This window comes from Urocitellus parryii, chromosome X (genome assembly GCF_045843805.1).
Source record: "Urocitellus parryii isolate mUroPar1 chromosome X, mUroPar1.hap1, whole genome shotgun sequence".
NCBI lineage: Eukaryota > Metazoa > Chordata > Mammalia > Rodentia > Sciuridae > Urocitellus > Urocitellus parryii.
The window spans coordinates 77,407,792-77,427,611 of NC_135547.1; the positions used below are offsets into that span (position 1 = coordinate 77,407,792).

General features: G+C 34.9%; 1 protein-coding gene across 4 annotated transcripts in view; it reads right to left on the reverse strand.

Moving 5' to 3' along the window:
* Nucleotides 1-5,742: 5,742 nt before the first annotated feature.
* Phka1 (phosphorylase kinase regulatory subunit alpha 1) overlaps nt 5,743-19,820 on the reverse strand; it is a 110,850-nt gene continuing 96,772 nt past the window's right edge. For all 4 annotated transcript variants that reach the window (XM_026414032.2, XM_026414031.2, XM_026414034.2 and 1 more), the window contains 4 exons: nt 14,449-14,619; nt 12,037-12,090; nt 9,178-9,378; nt 5,743-7,721 (listed from right to left, as the gene is read on the reverse strand). In XM_026414032.2, the coding sequence (XP_026269817.2) occupies nt 7,548-7,721; nt 9,178-9,378; nt 12,037-12,090; nt 14,449-14,619 (600 nt within the window). In that variant the 3' untranslated portion in view covers nt 5,743-7,547. The remainder of the gene's footprint in view (nt 7,722-9,177; nt 9,379-12,036; nt 12,091-14,448; nt 14,620-19,820) is intronic.

Below are 19,820 nucleotides of genomic sequence, written 5' to 3' on the forward strand. Positions count from 1 at the left end.
ATTTTAGTTTCATTGCTTTTCATAATTGTCCATGTAAGAATAACAGTTTCAATAATTTATCCTGGCAAATCTGTTAGCACTTTCCCAAGAGACTAGCTGGTACTGTGGAAATTGCTTAGTAGATTCCAATCAAGCAATAATGTCAAATGTACTCCTTGAACATTCATGTGATAGGAAGGATGCACGAAGATGCTTTCAGTGATGCTTGGAAATTGCACCTCTTCTTCCCTGCCTCCTTTGACTTCTATAGTTAAATAAAGGTTAGAAAAATATTTTAGATTTGGTGTGTGGGTTCAGTTAGATATGCTGAGGCAGTGTTAGAATTGCCATTGGCATTTTCAGGTTCCTGAATGTCCCCATGATCTGATACAAGGTGGCCAATGCTCAAGCCTCCAATTCTTAGTGAAATGACCTACTAATACCCCAGAGACCATCCAATATCCATACCTTCTTTAAAAGTCTAGATTGAGGGGCTACAGTTGTAGCTCAGTGGGTAGAGCCTAGAATTATACCTCTAATTAATATACCTCTAATTAACTAATTAATTAGAGGTATAAGAATACAGCAATGTTAAAAAATCTAGCTTGCTCTTTACTCTTTAAACATTTATAGAACATTGTGATATGTACTTTGTGGAAATATTATCACCTTTTATCCTTGAAACAGTCCTCTAAAGGAGGTTGTAATATGCCCACTTTACAGATTCAGTTTGAAGAGAGAAAAATCACTGTTCAAAGTCACACTTAATGAGTAGAAAACCAGGAATTCAAAACCAGAATTACCTTACACTGAAACTTTGAACATTCCTTATACTATATGAACTTGATTCCTCTGGGATAACTTTGTGTTACATATAACTTTGTTCAACTCTCCCATTTTGTATCCCCTCAATATTTAGTACTCTGGAAAATGTGTGTGTGTGTGTGTGTGTGTGTGTGTGTGTGTGTGTGTGTGTGAGAGAGAGAGAGAGAGAGAGAGAGAGAGAGAGAGAGAGAGAGAGATGTATTACCCTCTAACTAGAATGTAAGCTCTTATGCCTCTTTTATATCTTCCTATAGCAACTATTTCAAAGTTTGTAATCATTCATTCATCAAATATTTGCCCACATCAATTAATTGTACAGTGCAGCTGTGGATTCAAAGATGAATTACAATCTGCTTTCCACTCTCAATAAATCTGCATTCTTATAGAAAAGATGAGACAATGTCCAAGAAACCATATGCCATATGATCAGATAATGAATGTAGGATGTTTAGCTTAATAAATAAGTACTTAATAATTGGCATTCACTAAATTACAAGTGAGATTCTTACTCAGTGGAATTTGAGAAGGTTTTAGAGGTCTTAGAAGACTTTGCTCAGTGAAGACAGGAGCCAGAGGAGAGCATGCTGACTAGAAATGACCAACATACACAAAAATACAAAGGAAAAGTGTGAATTTAGTTAAGTGGCCAAATCATGAAGGGCTAAAGAATACAAACTTCATTCTGTTGGAAATGGGGAGCAATTTAGACAGAATTTTTTTTCAGTGCTGGAATCAAATCCAGGGCCTTGTGCATGCCAGGCAAATGCTCTACTAACAAGCTATACACCCAACCCCTTAGATAGAAATCTTAAAAATATTTCTACAGAAGAAGTGCATAGGGCAGATTAGTCATTGAAAGACTAGAGGAGTGAGTGTCCCAACTTTCCTGATAAGAAGTGATAATGATTTAAACTGGGAGGGGCAGCAATAGAAACAGGGAGAGATAATGCACAAGGTAGGTTCAATAGGACTTCCTTACTACTTGGATATTGGTGAGAGGGAGGAAGATTAAAAGACAGTCACTGGAAAATTAGAGTCTGAGTGAAGAGAAGTCTAATAGTACCAATAAATGAAAGGGCTTAGGGCTGGGGCTGTAGCTCAGTGAAAGAACATATGCTTAGCATAAATGAAACCCTGGGTTCTATCCCTAGCACATACAAAAATATGTAAAAAAACAAAAACAAGACAAACACACACATACACACACATATCAAAACAAAACACCAAGCAGAACAGACATTAGTGTGATTTTATAATTATTAAAAAGTTTTGATGGGGCTGTGATTGTGGCTCAGCAGTAGAGCGCTCACCTAGCACATGCGAGGCCCTGGGTTTGATCCTCAGCACCACATAAAAATAAAGATATTGTGTTCAACTACAACTAAAAAATAAATATATAAAAATATAGCAAAGCTGCAGATTAGCCACCAATATTGGCTAATATATACACTATAGCCACAACACATTAAAAAAAAGTTTTGAGTTTCACAAATCAATGGGTTAAACAGTTGCAGTGACACACCACACATATTTTTTTCACATAAATAGGAGATAGAGGAATTAATAAGAGTATCTGACATACCAAGATAATATGGCTTCCTTCACTGGGATGCATATAGTTATAAATATACAATTTAACATTTTTAAAACCAGACCCCTGATTTCCCCATTCTAGTCCTCTCTACCCCTTTCCTATTTTGCATGACTCAATAAAAATACCAACCTCTACCCAATTGCCTAAGCAGGAAATACAGGAGTTATTTGTGTTCCTTCCTTTTCCTTCACCTGTAGATCCAGTCTATCAGCAATTTTTCAGTTCTACTTATAAGGTATGCCTTAAATACACCCACTTTCCTCACTCTGCACAGCCACTATCCTAGTCTGGGTACTATGATGTCACCACTGAATTTTCTTCAACATCCATCTGGTCTCCACTTTTACTCTTTTGGCCCTACCATCTGTGTAGCCACCAAGAGTGTGCTTCTCTCTCTCTTAAAAAAGAGTAAACTGTATCATGTCATTAAAACCTGTCTCAAGCCATGGTGAGAATCTTTGAGCTAAGAAGGAATTTTTGAAGATTCCTATTTGTGAGGATTCTGAGGAGGAAAAAAAATGCTAGAAAGGAGACTAAAAAGAATTAGTCAAGTAAGAACAAATGTAGTACAGTTTCACATAAATCACAGGATGAGAGGGTTTCAAGAAGGAAGAGAAATAACAATATCTCATGTATTGAACAAGGGTTGAAGATGCCGCCAGAAGCTCATCGGTGCCCTGTGGGTGTGGAGGGAAGAATCAAAAAACAGAAAACAAAATAAGAAACAACAAGAAAAAAAAAAAGAAAGAAAAGAAAGAAACACAGACAGTAGAAGAGGAAGCCAGATCATAAGAGGTTAAGAGATGAAGCCAACTTGGTAAAGTGCAGCTTCCTTTTCAAAGAAATGTGATTGTGAAAGAAATTAGTCTATCCACCTAAGGGGTTATTAGAGCCCAGGATTTTTTTTTTTTTTTTTTTAGGCTGAGAGAACTGCACGTGTTTGTAGTCAGAGGAGAAGGTGTCTAAGTGGCTGTAACAGTTGATTGAAAGGTGAAATCATGACAGTCTGGCAGTGTAAGGAGGAAATGGAACTTATCCTGAGCCTTTAGGGATAAGCAGTGGAGGGAACAGGATGGGATACAGACTGACTGACATCCTTAATTCTGAATTCTAATCAGATGACATGGAAATGGACTGTTTTGAGTGTTCTTTCAGATCTAGCAACAGATAGCCAAACACTTCAACACATGAGCATTGCTTCTAAACTGGAAACAGTATCCTTATATAGAACACAATGTGGCAAAATGATTCAATTCTAGAGAAAGATAAATTGTTGCACAATGCTCTGGAATTGGCAGCTTATTCCTGTAGCAAATCTATCCTTGTTTATAATTAAGACAGAACCCATATAATGCCACGGATCTCTAGCCTCAATTTTTGACATGATTACCACCCCTATTGTCCTTGAATTGGGAAGAAAACCCTTCCCAAAGCATTGGATTTGCAGTTGGAGGATGAGGTCAGAGGAAGTAGGTGAATCTTGGCTTCAAAGTTTGCTCTGGTGATAACCCTGTGTAAGCTACTTCATTCACTTTCTTCAAGCATTATTGTTAAAGGTAATGTTTAAAACCAGCAAGGATAGGAGCTGGGGTTGTGGCTTAGTGGTAGAGTGCTCGCCTCGCACATGCAACACCCTGGGTTTGATCCTCAACACCACATATGAATAAATAAATAAATAAATGTATTGTGTTAACTACAACTAAAAACAAACAAACAAACAAACAAAAAAAAAAACCACAAAAAACCCAGCAAGGATAGGTGAGGCTGTGGCACTTCTTTTGGCACTCTCCCCTGCCTTCACTAGCTGGCATAAGCAGGCAGAAGGGAAAGCACACACATTAGGGTGCTATCCCTTTGGCCAACTTCTTTAATCATTTCACAATTTGTCCACTGATACTTCAACACACTGACCCCTTTTTTCACACCACCTCCTAAAGTCTTTGCTTGGATAGTATAGTTCTTAAAAATGTGAACTCTAGAGTCTGACTGCAGGGGTTCAAATTCCAGTTCTACCACCCATTAGCTGACTGACCTTGGACAATTTGCTTCAACTCTCAGAGTCTCTGTTCCCTTATTTGTAAGATAGGAACAGCATAATATTTACCTTTCATGGTGATTGGGAAGGCAAGATCAGTACCTATATAGCAATGTTGGGCATTTGGTAAGCACTCAAACATTGGTAAGAATCATGTCATATATTTTTGGAAAGTTTCCTCCCACTGTTATGTTTACATCCATGCCACTACTGAAAGAGTACTACTACTACTGGTTTCAGAAAGTACTACTGGTTTGAGAATGGGTCCTTGGCTTTGAAATCAGACTTCTGCTAAATATAGGGTGAACATATTATCCAAACTGGGAAACTTTTAAAGGTGACAGATAATACTAATGCTAATTATGCCAGGAAAACAGGGATAAATAGATGATATACTGGACAAACCAAGACCTGAGATCACTCAAGTTAAATAAAAAATGAAGACCAGCCATGAAAATACTGTATTTATATCCACTGCATTAGTACAGACACCAGGTACTGGGTAAGCAAAAATATGGTTGGGAGAGGTGTTATGAACCATGACAACTTTTGTCCCACCAGTTGTATAAAATTCCCAGAATGTAGCAAAACCTAATTAACCAGAATGGAACTGTACAGACAATACTCATCCTTGCTGAATAAACCCCTCTTCTTATAGAAATGGCTAATGAATATCATAAATTATATTATGCCAAATGTTTATAATACTTAGAAGAACAAACTGTTCTAAGTACCCTCCAGTATTGCAGAAGCACCATTTGTACACAATTGAAATGCTGAGTAATTATCTGTCTTATTTCTTCACCAGAACAGATTCCCTAGAAACCTGTTTGAATGTAGTAAGCCTAGTTTGAGTGTGTATTTGAACAACAAAACCGTGTTTCTTTACATATATTATCTAACATATATGTATTAGTATTAATATTATTCTAATTTGACCCAATTAATGAGTTTAGATTGTATTGTATAATTAAAATATGTAAAATAAAACCATGAAATAATCTCCAATCACAAAAACACATATCAAGTTTTGTGCATTGATATCAGATATTATTTAATTGGAAATTCTTATTCTATTTTCAAAACACAAGTGCTTTTAAAAAAAAAGTCTAACATGTCTTTTTTTAGTATCACACACCTAAAATGAACAAAACATCAGAAGAGTTTTCTGAAATTTTCCTTTAAAAGTTAAATGCATCTGTCTGGGGATCATAATGATATACAACTTAGAAAACCAAGAGAAATGCAGCCATCAGTGTTCATTCAGAGAAATGAGTGCAAGAAGGAGTGGTGGCTTTTGCCTCTGACACTCTAGATGTACTTCCTGTGACTGGGGTACACTTTCAGCTAGTGAAAAGACAAATGATTTCAGAACAGGTTGTACTTTTCTTTAAAGGTAACCAGAAAAATAAAAAAGCTACTAACTGTGTGTTTCCATTTGTTGGGAGAGAGGCACTGAAAAGTGGACCATAGTCTCTTTGTTTCCACCATCTGTTTTCTATTACTCTACTGTGCTCACTTATTCCATATACTTACAAAATGAAGTGTTTAGAATCTCCCATCCCCACCCTCCCCATTCATGTTCTTGGAGAAAACTCTTAAAATATGAGGGAATGAAGGGGATTGAAGTAGGGAATTGTCTGAATACAAATGGAAATTAGTAGGGTTTTGCCAGCAAATCAGAAGGAAAATTATGAGAAATCTTTATCAAGCTAGGCTAACTACACATAGGCTCAGACAAAAGGATTGAAGTTGTTTTTAATCTACTGAGTTTTGTCATCGTGAGAACAGTCATGCCCACTCTCAAATGTGACATTCATACATACATACTTACTTGGTCTGCTAAATGTAGATATAGGATAAGATGTACAGGTATATCAAACTATTTCCATACTATTTTACTAATTATACATATATACATGCACACATACATACAGAGAGATGTTCATAAGAAACAGATATATGCCCATAGATACCAAGATATATAGGGACATGAGCACTTTAATTAGAAAGTAAAATTATAAGTGAAAGATTTTAAGAATGGATGCAGGGCAGGGAGTTGAGAGGGGCTAGTTGGATGTGGCAAATGTGAGTAGACAAGTGAGGCAGAGACTAAGAACACAAGAGGAGGATGCTTGGAAAAACAGCTATAGATTGGACTGTTGGATTTCTCTTTGCTGAAGACAGGCTCAATTACTCTCTTGGCCCCCTCTTCAGAGGCAAGGATTTGGTGCACAAGGATGTCTGTAGGGAACCAACCCACATCTGATGTCCTCTCAACTCCCCATTTATAAGACACTGCCCAGGTGTCTTCCCTCCTTTCCCTTCTCTTTGGAATTGGGGTACCGATTCCATTTGTCTGGGTTATTCCACATGTTCTGCTACAAGCACATCTCTGAGTAACAGCAATCTCCATAAAATGTGGTTTCAAGTGTTAATACAGAAATCCTTAAATGTACATTCTGTGCATGCTTTTTAAAAATATTTTACCAATGTGAGAATGTGTACAGGCTATGTGTACAGGTACCAACAGGACAACAGGAGAGACAATAATTCTATGCAGAATACTTCATCAGTGTGAGGAAACATGTGAGTGAAAAAGAACCCAACTGATCTAGTACTCTATTTTCCTAATAAAAGGCACTTAGAATAGATATTTTCAATTTACAGCAGTGTAAAATCTAACAATTTAGTCTACTCACTGGAAAGAATGTCCCAAAGCATCCACCATTCATATATACAATAAAACCACACATAAGAAAAAACAAACTTTAGGAATAAGTTATTATTAATATCTGCTCCCCAAACAGGAGTTAGAAAACTAAGCTGGCAATAGATCTATAGAATAAAAACACATGCAACTTTTATGAACCATGAAAGAATTGACAATAATTGAAAGGCTTTGTTGAGCAGATGCACTGGAGGTGAGTCTCCAGGTAAGGGTTCACTTCTTCTAAAGCAGTTAGTTTATCAGCAAAGTTCTCTCTTCTTGGGAGGATGGGACAGGAAGGGGAAGGGGGGAGTGATCAGGCATTAACATTTCAGTTCCATGCACAATCAACTGAGACAGGGACCAGCTGTCAAAAGACTCCTAGTAGCCAGGACCCAAAGCCCTCACTGCATGGCACAGATGCTGTGGGGCAGGAACTCTTGCACGTAGGTGGCGGCTGCCTTGGAGAGGTAGGTCATTGTGCCAAACCTGCCACTGGGTGCACTGTCATACAGAAGAGTACAGATGCCAGATGCAGGATCCTTTGCCAACATGTTATCATCTGCGCCGAGAGTTTTCTGTTTGGTTTTTAAGGGTAAGAAAACATAGGGGAAAGGAAAAATTACTAATCCTACTAAGTGAAATCCTGAGTAGTATAACTCAGAGCCTCCTCCCCATCACCAATTAGTTGGTTCCTAAGTTGTTCAGCCAGGAAGGGATCAGGGTTATACATAGAAGAATGAATATCAGTTTTTGTAGATGCGTTTTCACTAGATCTCCAAATTATGGAAGTTATTTAAAATTATTGATTAGAATTTTCCCTATTACAGTGTAGTTTTGAAAGTAATATAGTAATAATCAACTATACGAGTCAGACCTGTTAGTTACAGAGACAAATGTTAACATTCACAAAACACCCTAGTGAGATTTTGGTCTGACACTCTTTAATACTACTAGTATTCTTTTATCTTGTGTTTAATCATTATTTCTTTCTAAGCCAACTTAATTCAAATAGACCATAAGCTTTCCAAGGTTAGAATCTATTATTAAAAAGGATCACATTTTCTAACACATCGATTGACATCAATCTAGAATATTTAAAATTAGGACAGTCCTAGAAAATCTTATATTCTTCTGTATCTTCTCACAGTAAGAGAATGAAATACCTATTATGTTTTAGAGATTTCCTGTTGACAATAATCATACCCTTTCACCTTAGGTGCTTCTACTCTTAATCCAGGCAACCTTTGAAATACCTTCAATAAATAGTTTTTATTTTTTACTGTGCTTAATTTCATGGAAGATTTATTAAGAAAATAAGAAAATGTATAAATAAAAGTTTCACTTTAAAGCTTTCCTACAGATAAATAGTAAAAGAAAAAGCAAAGTAAAACCAAAATCAAATTTTCTCTTTTCCTTAATAGCCCGGAAAGGATTTCTAACAACTCTAACAATTTTAAGCTGCAAAAAGCACTGTGATCAAGAGTTTGAAATATGATGCTAATGCTATGCTTCAGGCTTTTCAGGGAAAAGCATATTATCTCCTGAGTTCCAGGTAACTTGACCATAAAAAACAAACCACAAAACACATGGGTGAGAAAGGCAGATAAAGAGAGGCTGGAATTGATTGGTACACACTGTATGCATGTGTGGAAATATCATATTGAACCTGATTAATATGTATAATTAACATATGTTAATAAAAATCAAATAAAATGGGCTGGGGTTGTAGCTCATTGGTAAAGCACCTGTTTATCATATGGGGCCCCAGGTTCCATACCCAATACCACTAAATAAATAAATAGGAAATCTTAAAATAATCTTGAAAGAAAGGAAGAAAGAAACATGACCAAAGACAGAGGTCATCCTGTGGCCCATTTCCTTTGCATACGCAGTTCAGAGCCATTGAAGGGAACCGAGGAAAAAGCTATGTGGAAGAAGGCACAACCAAGTGATCTTGGCTTTCTGAGGAACTTGGAATGCAGTCAGCTTAAGGTCAAAATTCTCCTCTGAGAAAACAACCAGTTTACCTACCTGTTCTTGAAGGAACAAGTCATTGGCAATGTGCACTATTTTTTCCACAGCAATGATGCTTCCGATGCTATGAATTTCAATATCTGCTAGCATGGTGAGGACAAGGATGGCTTCAACCAGAAGCTGGCGATACTCTGGCTGAGGTACACGATTCAGGACAGACTCCACATGGACAGAGAATTTAATCTCACCTGGAGTCATCTGTGACAGAGAAAAAGAAAATTACTTCCGAGGCTCTCACTGCTCAGGTGCCATCAATCACCTGCTTTGAAAGGCAGTAAAAACCCTTTAGCCATGAGCATGGCTTCAGCCCCTTTAATGTAATGGAGTGAGTAAATTGGTTCAATCTTTTTGGGAGGCAATCTGGCAATGCATAAGGAGAGTCATAAAAGTGTCAATGCCCTCTAACCCATAATCCTATTTCTGGGAGTTCATCCCAAGAAAATAATTCAAAAGAGGAAAAAAGCTCTATGTGCAAGAGTGTTTATAGCAGCATTAGTCACAAGGGTAAAACTAGAAGTAACACAAACATGGAAATGGTTGTATAAATAATGGCATGTCATGGCTTAGAAATGTCATGAGTTTTATGGAGCCACTTAAATGTGATGATTATGGATAAAGGATAAAGTCGAGCTTAAAACTGCATATATGTGATGATTGGAATTATGTAGAACATTCTATATATTGTTAGAATGAAGTGGGCATCAAGAAGTACAAAATTATTTTAGGTGAAGGAGATTCAGGGATAATTTTTGGTAAAATTGTACTGAGTTTGTGATATAGGAAGGCAATATGCCTGAGTTTAAACTCCTGTCTCTGTCTAAAGACTTGGGTTCAATAAAAAATCTTAACACTAAAAAAATCAATAAATAGGCAAAGAAACCAAACAGAACTTATCAAAAGAAGAGATACAAATGGCCAACAAATATATGAAAAAAATGTTCAACATCTCTAGCAATAAAATACAAATTAAAATTACAGAGATTTCACCTCATGCTAGTCAGAATGGCAATTATTAAGAATACAAGTAACAATAAATGGTGGTAAGGATGTGGGGAAAATGGTACACTCATACATTGTTGGTGGGACTGCAAATTGGTATAACCACTCTGGAAAGCAGAATGGAGATTTCTCAAAAAACTAGGATTGGGACCACCATATGACCCAGCTAACCCACTCCTTGGTATATAACCAAAAGAGTTAAAATCAGCATACTACAATGACACAGCCACATCAATGTTTATAGCACCACAATTCACTATAGCCAAGCAATGGAGCCAACCTAGGTGTCCCTCAATAGATGAATGGATAAAGAAAATGTGTTATATTAACACAACAGAATATTACGCAGCCAGAATGATTTTATGACATTTGCCAGTTAAATGGATAGAACTAGAGACTGTCATGCTAAGTGAAATAAGATAGTCCCTCAAAGCCAAATGTGGAAATGTTTTCTCTGATATGTGGAAGCTAATCCAAAATAAGGAGGAAGGAAGATAAAAAGAATAGAAGGCCAGTGGAGTAGACAAAGGGGAATGAAGTGAAGGGAGGAGTGGCAGTAATAAGAAAGACAGTGAAATGAATCTGCTACAACTTTCCCAAGTACATATATGAATATACCATAGCGAATCTCACCACCATGTTTATCCACAAGAAACTAATTTAAAACAAAACTATAAGTTAATAGTAAAAATATCAGTAGAGTAGAAGATAAGGAATGAGGGAGGGAGAAGGGGAGAGAAAGGGGAAGTACTAGGAACTGAATTAGAACAAATTATATTCCATGTTTTTATGATTTCATCAAAATGAATTCTAATATCATGTATAACTAGAAAGAACCAATAAAGAAAAAAAAGACTTGTGTGCAAGTCCTGTCTTGGTCAGTTATGAGTTACATGACCTGAGATTATTAATTTCTCTAATTTATTTTTCTTATTTGTACATTTGGAGTGACCATCCCTTCTTTGGCTATCTTTTGTAGTTGTGTTGAAGATTAAATAATGAGAAAGTGCTTTGAAAACTCTTAAAGGTACTATTCAGCTATGTATTATTAATAATACTATTAACACTTTAATATTGCTTAAATTCAAAGAAATGGCAAATAGGAAATATGGTGTTCTTTATTATAGAAAGCCCTTTAGGCAATAGTAAAGGCCTGAAGCATTACATTTTTAGTACCAGTGTCCCTAGCTGCTGTTTGCAATAACTCCAGTGTTTTTGAGAATTTCCTAGTGTCTGACTGATTATTTCTAGCTTATTAATATGATTTTGTATAAAAGTTCTTTATCATTTTTTGGTGATTTGAACAAAAAAGAAAATACAAAAGCATTTAATAATGTATATCTGTGATCAGTGCAATATTCTCCAACTATGGTTATATATCAGCATCGTTCTATGGATTTAGAAAAATACATATACTCAGGATCTCTCCCTGGAGACTCTAATCCATAAATTGGAGATGGGAGCCCAGGTTACTCCAACATACACTTTGAGCTCAAGACTACTAATTGTCTACAAGCATCCTACTAGAGAAAGGTGGGGACAAGAAGACTGGGGGTATATGAGAAGTTACTCATTCTTAGATTTCTATCCCTTCTGACCTCTCCAACTCTCATATAGCCTAAAATAGTTACCATTATGAGAAGTTTTCTTAGATAATTAAAATAATACATAATTATTCTCTAATATTCCTATTCAATTTTTAAAAAATTCTTTCATTTCTTCAAATGCTTTTTGTATTCATATGACTCATAAAAAGACATAGGTCTGCTACTTTGAAAACTGATCACTAAAATACTTTAGCCAGCAAAATCACTGAAATGCTTCACCATTACACATGCAAAAGTCATAGAATCTTACCTCTCTAGTAGTTGAAGAAGGAAGAACAAAACCTTCCACAGAAAGTCCATGACACTGCAAAGCAGAAAACACATGCCATGAGGGATGGGCAAAAAAATGGGAGGCTGTAAGAAGACACTTTGTATTTCTAAGTGCGTTACAAGGGTTTTTGCTGTGCGATCACAGGTCAGCAAGAGGTCCCGCAGCCCCACATGGCCTTGTTGTGGGATCATGAGTACTAGGTACCAAGATGCAGGACTGGGCTACAAAAGACCAAGGTTCATCCTCTACTTAGGGATGCAAGATGGGTAGAGAAGATCTGCATTCTGGGAAACACTAGCAACCTCCCTACCCACCAAATATTGAGAGACTACCTGGGAGTATATCAAGCTACATCCCAGAACCATCACAAAGAGACCTTTAGAAAGATTTTTAGGTTGCAGAATAAACTTAAGATATGCATTTATCGAACAGGTTACATTACTACGTGTTCTAGTTAGGCATCCTATATCCCAATCAGTACTCTTATCCTGCCCTTTTTTCCATAGTACTTATATCTTTCAACATTCTAGGTACTAATTTACTGTATTTATTATTTATTGTTTCTTTCTAGAACAATGTAAATTCTATAAGGACAATGATTGTTGTCTTTTTTTGTATGAACACATAGAACAGTGTCTGTTAAAGATAAAATATCATTACTATAATATTTACAAATATTATAAAAATATATAATAAATATTTATCATGTATTATTATATTTCTAACAATAAATATTATATTTATCATTATATTATATTAATTATATTTGTTATAGAAAACATAATGAATATAATAACATAATAAATATATTATATATTTAAATAAATATAAATTATTACATTTATTATGTATTTTATAATTTTATAAATATCATATTAATTATATTTTATCTTTTCTATCACCTATAACTATCAATTTTAAGTATTAAAAAGTAATGGAGATTAATGATTTACAATTATAGTCTCTAGATAATTGAAAATGCCATATGTGAAACAACCACAGAAAAAGATTCCAAACCAAGAGATTTGCTGACTCCAGTAGACACATCCATCTTTTATTTCATATACCAAATAATACTGTTTGTACAGAGAATTGTTGCCCTTAAAACATGTATGCAAAATTATTTTGTTACATTCAGATTCTTAAAGGGATGGATCTGAAAAACAGGATATGTCTTTTGCCTCCTTTGTTGGGATCCCAAGTTCAGATTTTCATTTTGCTGTAAAATTCCCAACATCCCCAACCCTATTTAAGTGTTCTTTCTTTTCTAATTCTTATAGGCTTGTAGTTAGGCATCTTTATTAGAAACTTCTTTTGCCTTGCATCATAGCTGCTTTTTAAGATACCTATAGATTCAACTACTCAATGACAATGGACAGATAATTTACATGATTATTACATGGTATCTGGGGCAGAATTGTACCTAATACATGTCTGCTAAGTTGAATTGCCATAATCCACGCATAATTGGAGAGAGAAAATACATATCTGTCATCGCTGTGTGAAAGGAATAAGGCGGAAAGAGAACAAGTTCTATGTATTCTTTGAAAAGGAGATTGCCAGAGCCAATAATCTGAGGAATCAGCTTTCACCTTTTCAAAAAAAAAAAAAATCACCTTGTCTTGTCTCTGGAAAAATAACAGTGTGCTGAGGAGAAAGACACCACTGAAGGTTTTGAAGTTCTGGATAAAGTATTCTTCAGGGCAATGAAGCAAAAAGTGGCACCTGAGACACTTGAATAAAAACTATGAATTAGTATAGTAGTCTTTCTGGCCTTCTAAAATTGTCACCATCAAAATGGTGTGATGTACAACTATATATCTTCGGTAAATGGACCTCTGAAAGAAAAACAAATATTGATCACACCAAGAGTCTTTGGACTACTAACATCTTTATAATTTTGTATTTGTTTGGTAGTTTTTATTCAAGAAAAAATGTAGGTAAGCGATCCTTACACAAACTCCCCTGATGCAGTATTTGTTTTACCACAGTGATATGTACTTACAAAAGAACACACAGTTGTAAATACCATTTTCAGTTCACCATAGCTACAAAGTAAGTGAGCTCTTTATTATTAAAACATTTGGCTAGCAGCAAATATATCACAACGTCCCATATAACATGCTACTAGAGCCCAAAGCAGAAAAGTCATGATTTTAAAAACTACTTTAGAAACAACATCATTGCAACAATAATATAAAGAGACTAAATTTTTATAATGCCACAGTATAAATTCAACTGTTGCATTTTTATCTTTTCTCTGTTTTGTCCATCTGAACATATGATATTCACATAATTACAGTGACATTATAGTTATGTCATATCTTAGTCAATAAGACCAAGGATTTCAAGAGGGAAAATAAGGAGACATCAGCAATGTATTATGCTTACCTTCTGTAAAATTTTCCAAACTTTTTGATAAAATCCAACTGGGACTCTATTCAGGGCTCCATCCAACCTTCTCCGGCGTTGCCATTGACCTTGACGACTATCTCTAGTTGTCTGCTGACCAAATGCACTAGGAAAGGACCCACTATTTGGAGTATTACAGGTCCCAGGGGACTTGGAAGAAGAGAAAGAAAAAACATAAATCAGAAGTGATCTCTATTTCTCTGATAAAGTATTACAACACAGTGAACAATAAAAAAATCTGCCAAATTTTATGCCACATATTATGTAATGTAGCCATGATAAAGAGGTAACAGGGAAGCTAATAGACATCCATATAGTTAGTAGTTGAAGAATCCTTTTAGAAGACAATCTGATGTTATTTACAAAAAAGAAGAACCTTACAAATACTGATGAATAGAACATTGTTAGCTATCTCTTTACCTGGTTATCTCTTAAATTTCCAACTGGTCTATTGTCTTGTTTATTGCTCTTATGAGCCATAACACAAGCCTCAGTAAATTTAAAAGGATTAAAATCCAAGTACCACAATATAATTTAATTAGAAATCAGTTAAAGGAAGAAATTCAGGAAATTAACAAATATATTTAAATTAAAGAACATACTCCTGAGTAACCAATTTATTAAGGAAAAAAATCAGAAGAAAAATTGGAAGATGAATGAAAACAAAAACACAACATATGAAAACTTATGTGGTATAGTTAAAATGGTGCTTAAAGAGATATTTATGTTTTAAATGATTGTATTAAAAAGAACAGAATCTCACATCAATAACCAAACCTATCTTCAGAAAAAAATTGAACAGAAGGAAAGCAGAAGGAAGGACATAGTAAAGATTCAAGTGAAAAGAAATGAAGTAGAGAATAAAAAAAATGAAAGAAAAAATAATGAAATCCAATTTTGTTTCTATGAGAATATCAATGAATAGAAAAATCATTAGGTAATATGTCAATCAATGGAAGGGTAACTGATGTGATGCAGCAATCTGTATACGGGAGAAAATTGGGAGTTCATAACTCATTTGAATCAAACTGTGAAATATGATGTATGAGGAACTATGTAATGTTTTGAACGACCAACAATAATAAAAAAAAAAAGAACTTAAAAAAAAAAAAAAGAAAAATCATTAGGTAGATGAACTGAAAAAGAGGAAATAGAGAACATCAATTCCAACCTCACATAAATGAAAAGAATCATAAGAACATATTATAGCAGCCATGTGCTAACAATTAATCACATAACCTAGATGAAATGGACAAATTCCTAGAAAGACACAAACTACCTAAACTGCTTTAAAAAAAATCTGAATCAATTTACAAGATCAGATTAATAAGACCAAAAATTCCTACAAAGAAAAGCCCTAGTACAGATAGCTTCACTGATTAATCTATAAAACATTTAAAGACAAATCAATACCTGTCCTTTTTCTTTCTTCCTAGTATCTGGGGTTGAACCCTGGGCATTTTTTAATGCTATGCAAGTGTTCTGTTATTGAGCTATAACTGTGCCCTTTTAATTTTTATTTTGAGACTGGGTCTTGCTAAACTGCCCAAGCTTTGAACTTTGAAATTTTTTTGACTCTCCTGCCTCAGCATCTCAAGCAGCTGGGATTACAGGTATGTGAAACCATGTCTGGCTTAGCACTTGTTCTTTTTTTCATTTGAAATTTTTAAATCATGCATTATAGTTATACATAATAGTGGGTTTCATTTTGACATAATCATACATGCTTGGAATATAATTCATTCCATTTCATTCTTCAGTACTTTACTTCTTCTTTCTCTCCCCTCTCCCATACCTCCTCCCCATTGCCATTTCTACTGGTCTTCCTTCTATGTGTTTATTGTTTCTTTAATTGATGCTTTATAGGTATTCAGAAAGGTCAAATTCATTGTAATATATTCATATATGTACATAGCTTAATTTGGTCAATTTCATTCTGCAGTTCCTCCCTTTTCCCATCCCTCCTCCCTCCCTCTTTATCCCCTTTACTTCATTGAAATCCCTTCTATTTTCATGGGATTTTCCTCCCCAGCCCTGCCTTTTCACCCCTTTATTTTGGTCTAGCTTCTTCATATGAGAGAAAACATTTAATCCTTGACTTTCTGAGTCTGGCTTATTTCACTTAGCTCAATGTTCTCCACTTCTATCCATTTACCAGCAAATGCCATAATTTCATTATTCTTTATGGCTAAGGGAAACTTCATTATTAATATCAGTTCTTTATAATCACTTCCAAAAAAGAGGAAGGAACACATCCCAACTAATTCTATGAGACTAGTATTATCCCAATACCAAAACCAGCCAAAGACATCACAAATAAAGAAAACTGCAGTCTGATACCCTTTACAAATATAGATAAAAGAATCTTCAACAAGCTGGGTATGGTGGTATCCTCCTATGATCCCAGCTATTTGGAGAGATGAGGCAGGAGGAATGCAAGTTAGAGGCCAGCCTTAGCAAATAAAAGATAAAAAGAGCCAGGGATGTAGAACACCCTTGTATTCAATCCCCAGTACTGCAAAAAAACTAACAAACACCTCAACAAATGCTAGCAAACTGAGTTTTGTGATGTATTAAAAGGATTGCATACTATAATGAAGTAGGATTTATTCTATCAGTTCAAGGTTTTTAAAATATCTAAACATTAATAAAAAAACACCATCTGAACAGATGAATAAAAAGCATTTGACAAAATTTGATATGCCTTCCTGGAAAAAAAAAACACTTAACAAACTAGGAAAAGAAAGAAATTTCCTCAATCTAACAAAATGTTACATTTTGTATTCTCTGAAAATGAACACTAATAAAGACTGATACTTTCCCCTCTTAAGATAAGGATGCCAAATCTCACCACTACTATTCAGCATTGTAGTGGAGGTTCTAGACAGGACAATTAAGCAAGAAAAGAAGTAACATTATTTCTATTTACAGATAACATAATCTTGTATCTAGAAAATACTAAGTAACTCCTTAAATATAACTACAACTAATAAATAATTTCAGTAAAGTTGTATGATTTCAGATCAACAAAAATCAATTATATTTTACTTGAATAGATGTTCCATTAAAGAATATATGTAAATGGTCCACAGGTATATCAAAAGATACCCAACACAGAAAAATCATTAGAGTAGAGGGAAGAGAATGGGGGAGAGAAGAGGAGGGGAGGAAAAGGGAAAGTACCAGGGACTGAAATAGAGAAAATTATATTCTATGTTTTTATAATCATGTCAAAATGAATCCTAATATTTATGTAACTAAAAAGAATAATAAAATAAATAAGAAATTTGAAGAACTAAATTGTAAATTTAGTTTTTAAATGATAAAAAGGTGCTAAACATCACTTATTATCATGGAAATGCAAATCAACCCACAATCCACCCCTTGTGTTCAAAACACTAGGCAAACTAGGGAGAGTAGGAACATACCTCAACATTGTAAAAGCTATCTATGCTAAATCTAAGGTCAACATCATTCTAAATGGAGAAAAAAAGAAAGTATTCCCTCTGAGAACTGGAATAAAACAAGGATGTCCTCTTTCACCACTTTTATTCAACACCATCCTTGAAACTCTAGCCAGAGCAATTAGAGAGAAGAAAGAAGTTAAAGGGATATAAATTGGAAAAGAAGAACTCAAACTATCACTATTTGCTTACAACATGATTCTATATTTAGAAGATCCAAAAAATTCCACCAGAAAACTTATAGAACTAATAAATGAATTCATCAATGTAGCAGGATATAAAATTAACACCCATAAATCAAATGTGTTCCTATATATCAGTAATGAATCCACTGGAAGAGAAATTAGAAAAACCACCCCATTCACAATAGCCTCAAAAAATAAAATACTTGGGAATCAACCTAACAAAAGAGGTGAAAGACCTCTACAATGAAAACTATAGAACACTAAAGAAAGAAATTGAAGAAGACCTTAGAAGATGGAAAAATTGCCCATGCTCTTGGATAGGCAGAATTAACATTGTCAAAATATCCATACTACCAAAAGCATTATACAGATTTAATGTAATTCCTATTAAAATCTCAATGACATTCTACATAGAAATAGAAAGAACAATCATGAAATTCATTTGGAAAAATAGGAGACCCAGAATAGACAAAGAAATCCTTAGCAAGAAGAGTGAAGTATGAGCCATCACAATACCAGACCTTAAATTATTCTAAAGAGCCATAGTAACAAAAACAATATGGTATTGGCACCAAAACAGACACATAGACCAATGGTACAGAATAGAAGACACAGAGACAAACCCAGATACATAGAGTTATCTCATACTAGAAAAAGGAACCATAAACATATACTGGAGAAAAGATATCCTCTTCAACAAATGGTGCTGGGAAAACTGGAAATCATATGCATCAAAATGAAATTAAACCCCTATCTCTCACCCTGCACAAAACTCAACTCAAAGTGGATCAAAGACTTAAGCACTAGAACACAGACCCTCCGACTAATAAAAGAAAAGTAGGCCCAAATCTCCATGTCAGCTTAGGAAGTGACTTCTTAACAAGACTCCTAAAGCACAAGAAGTAAAATCAAGAATCAATAAATGGGATAGAATCAAACTAAAAAGTTTCTTCTCAGCAAACAAGACAATCAATAACATGAAAAAGAGCCTAGGAATTGGAGAAAAATCATTGTCACATGCACCTCAGAGAGCATTAATCTCCAGGATCTGTAAAAACTCAACACCAAAAACCAATTAATCTAATCAATAAGTTGGCTAAGGAACTAAACAGACACTTCACAGAGAAAAAAATACAATCAATCCACAAATATATGAAAAAAGTGTTCACTATCTTTACATATTAGAAAAATGCAAATCAAAACTACACTGAAATTCCACCTCACTCAAGTCAGAATGCAATTATCAAGAATAAATGTTGGGAAGGATGTGGGGAATAATAAATGCAACAATAAATGTTGGGAATGGTGTGGGGACTAAGATACACTCATACATTGTAAAAGCTATCTATGCTAAATCTAAGGTCAACATCATTCTAAATGGAGAAAAAAGAAAGCATTCCCCCCTGAGAACTGGAATAAAACAAGCATGTCCTCTTTCACCACTTTTATTCAACATCATCATCATACATTGCTGGTGGGACTGCAAACTGGTGCAACCACTATGGAAAGAAGTATGGAGATTCCTCAGAAAACTTGGAATGGAACCACCATTTGACCCAATTATCCCACTCCTTGGTTATACCCAAAGGACTTAAAATCAGCATACTACAGTGACACAGCCACATCAATGTTTACAGCAGATCAATTCACTATAGCTAAACTATGGAACCAACAGAGGTGCCATTCAACAGATGAATGGAAT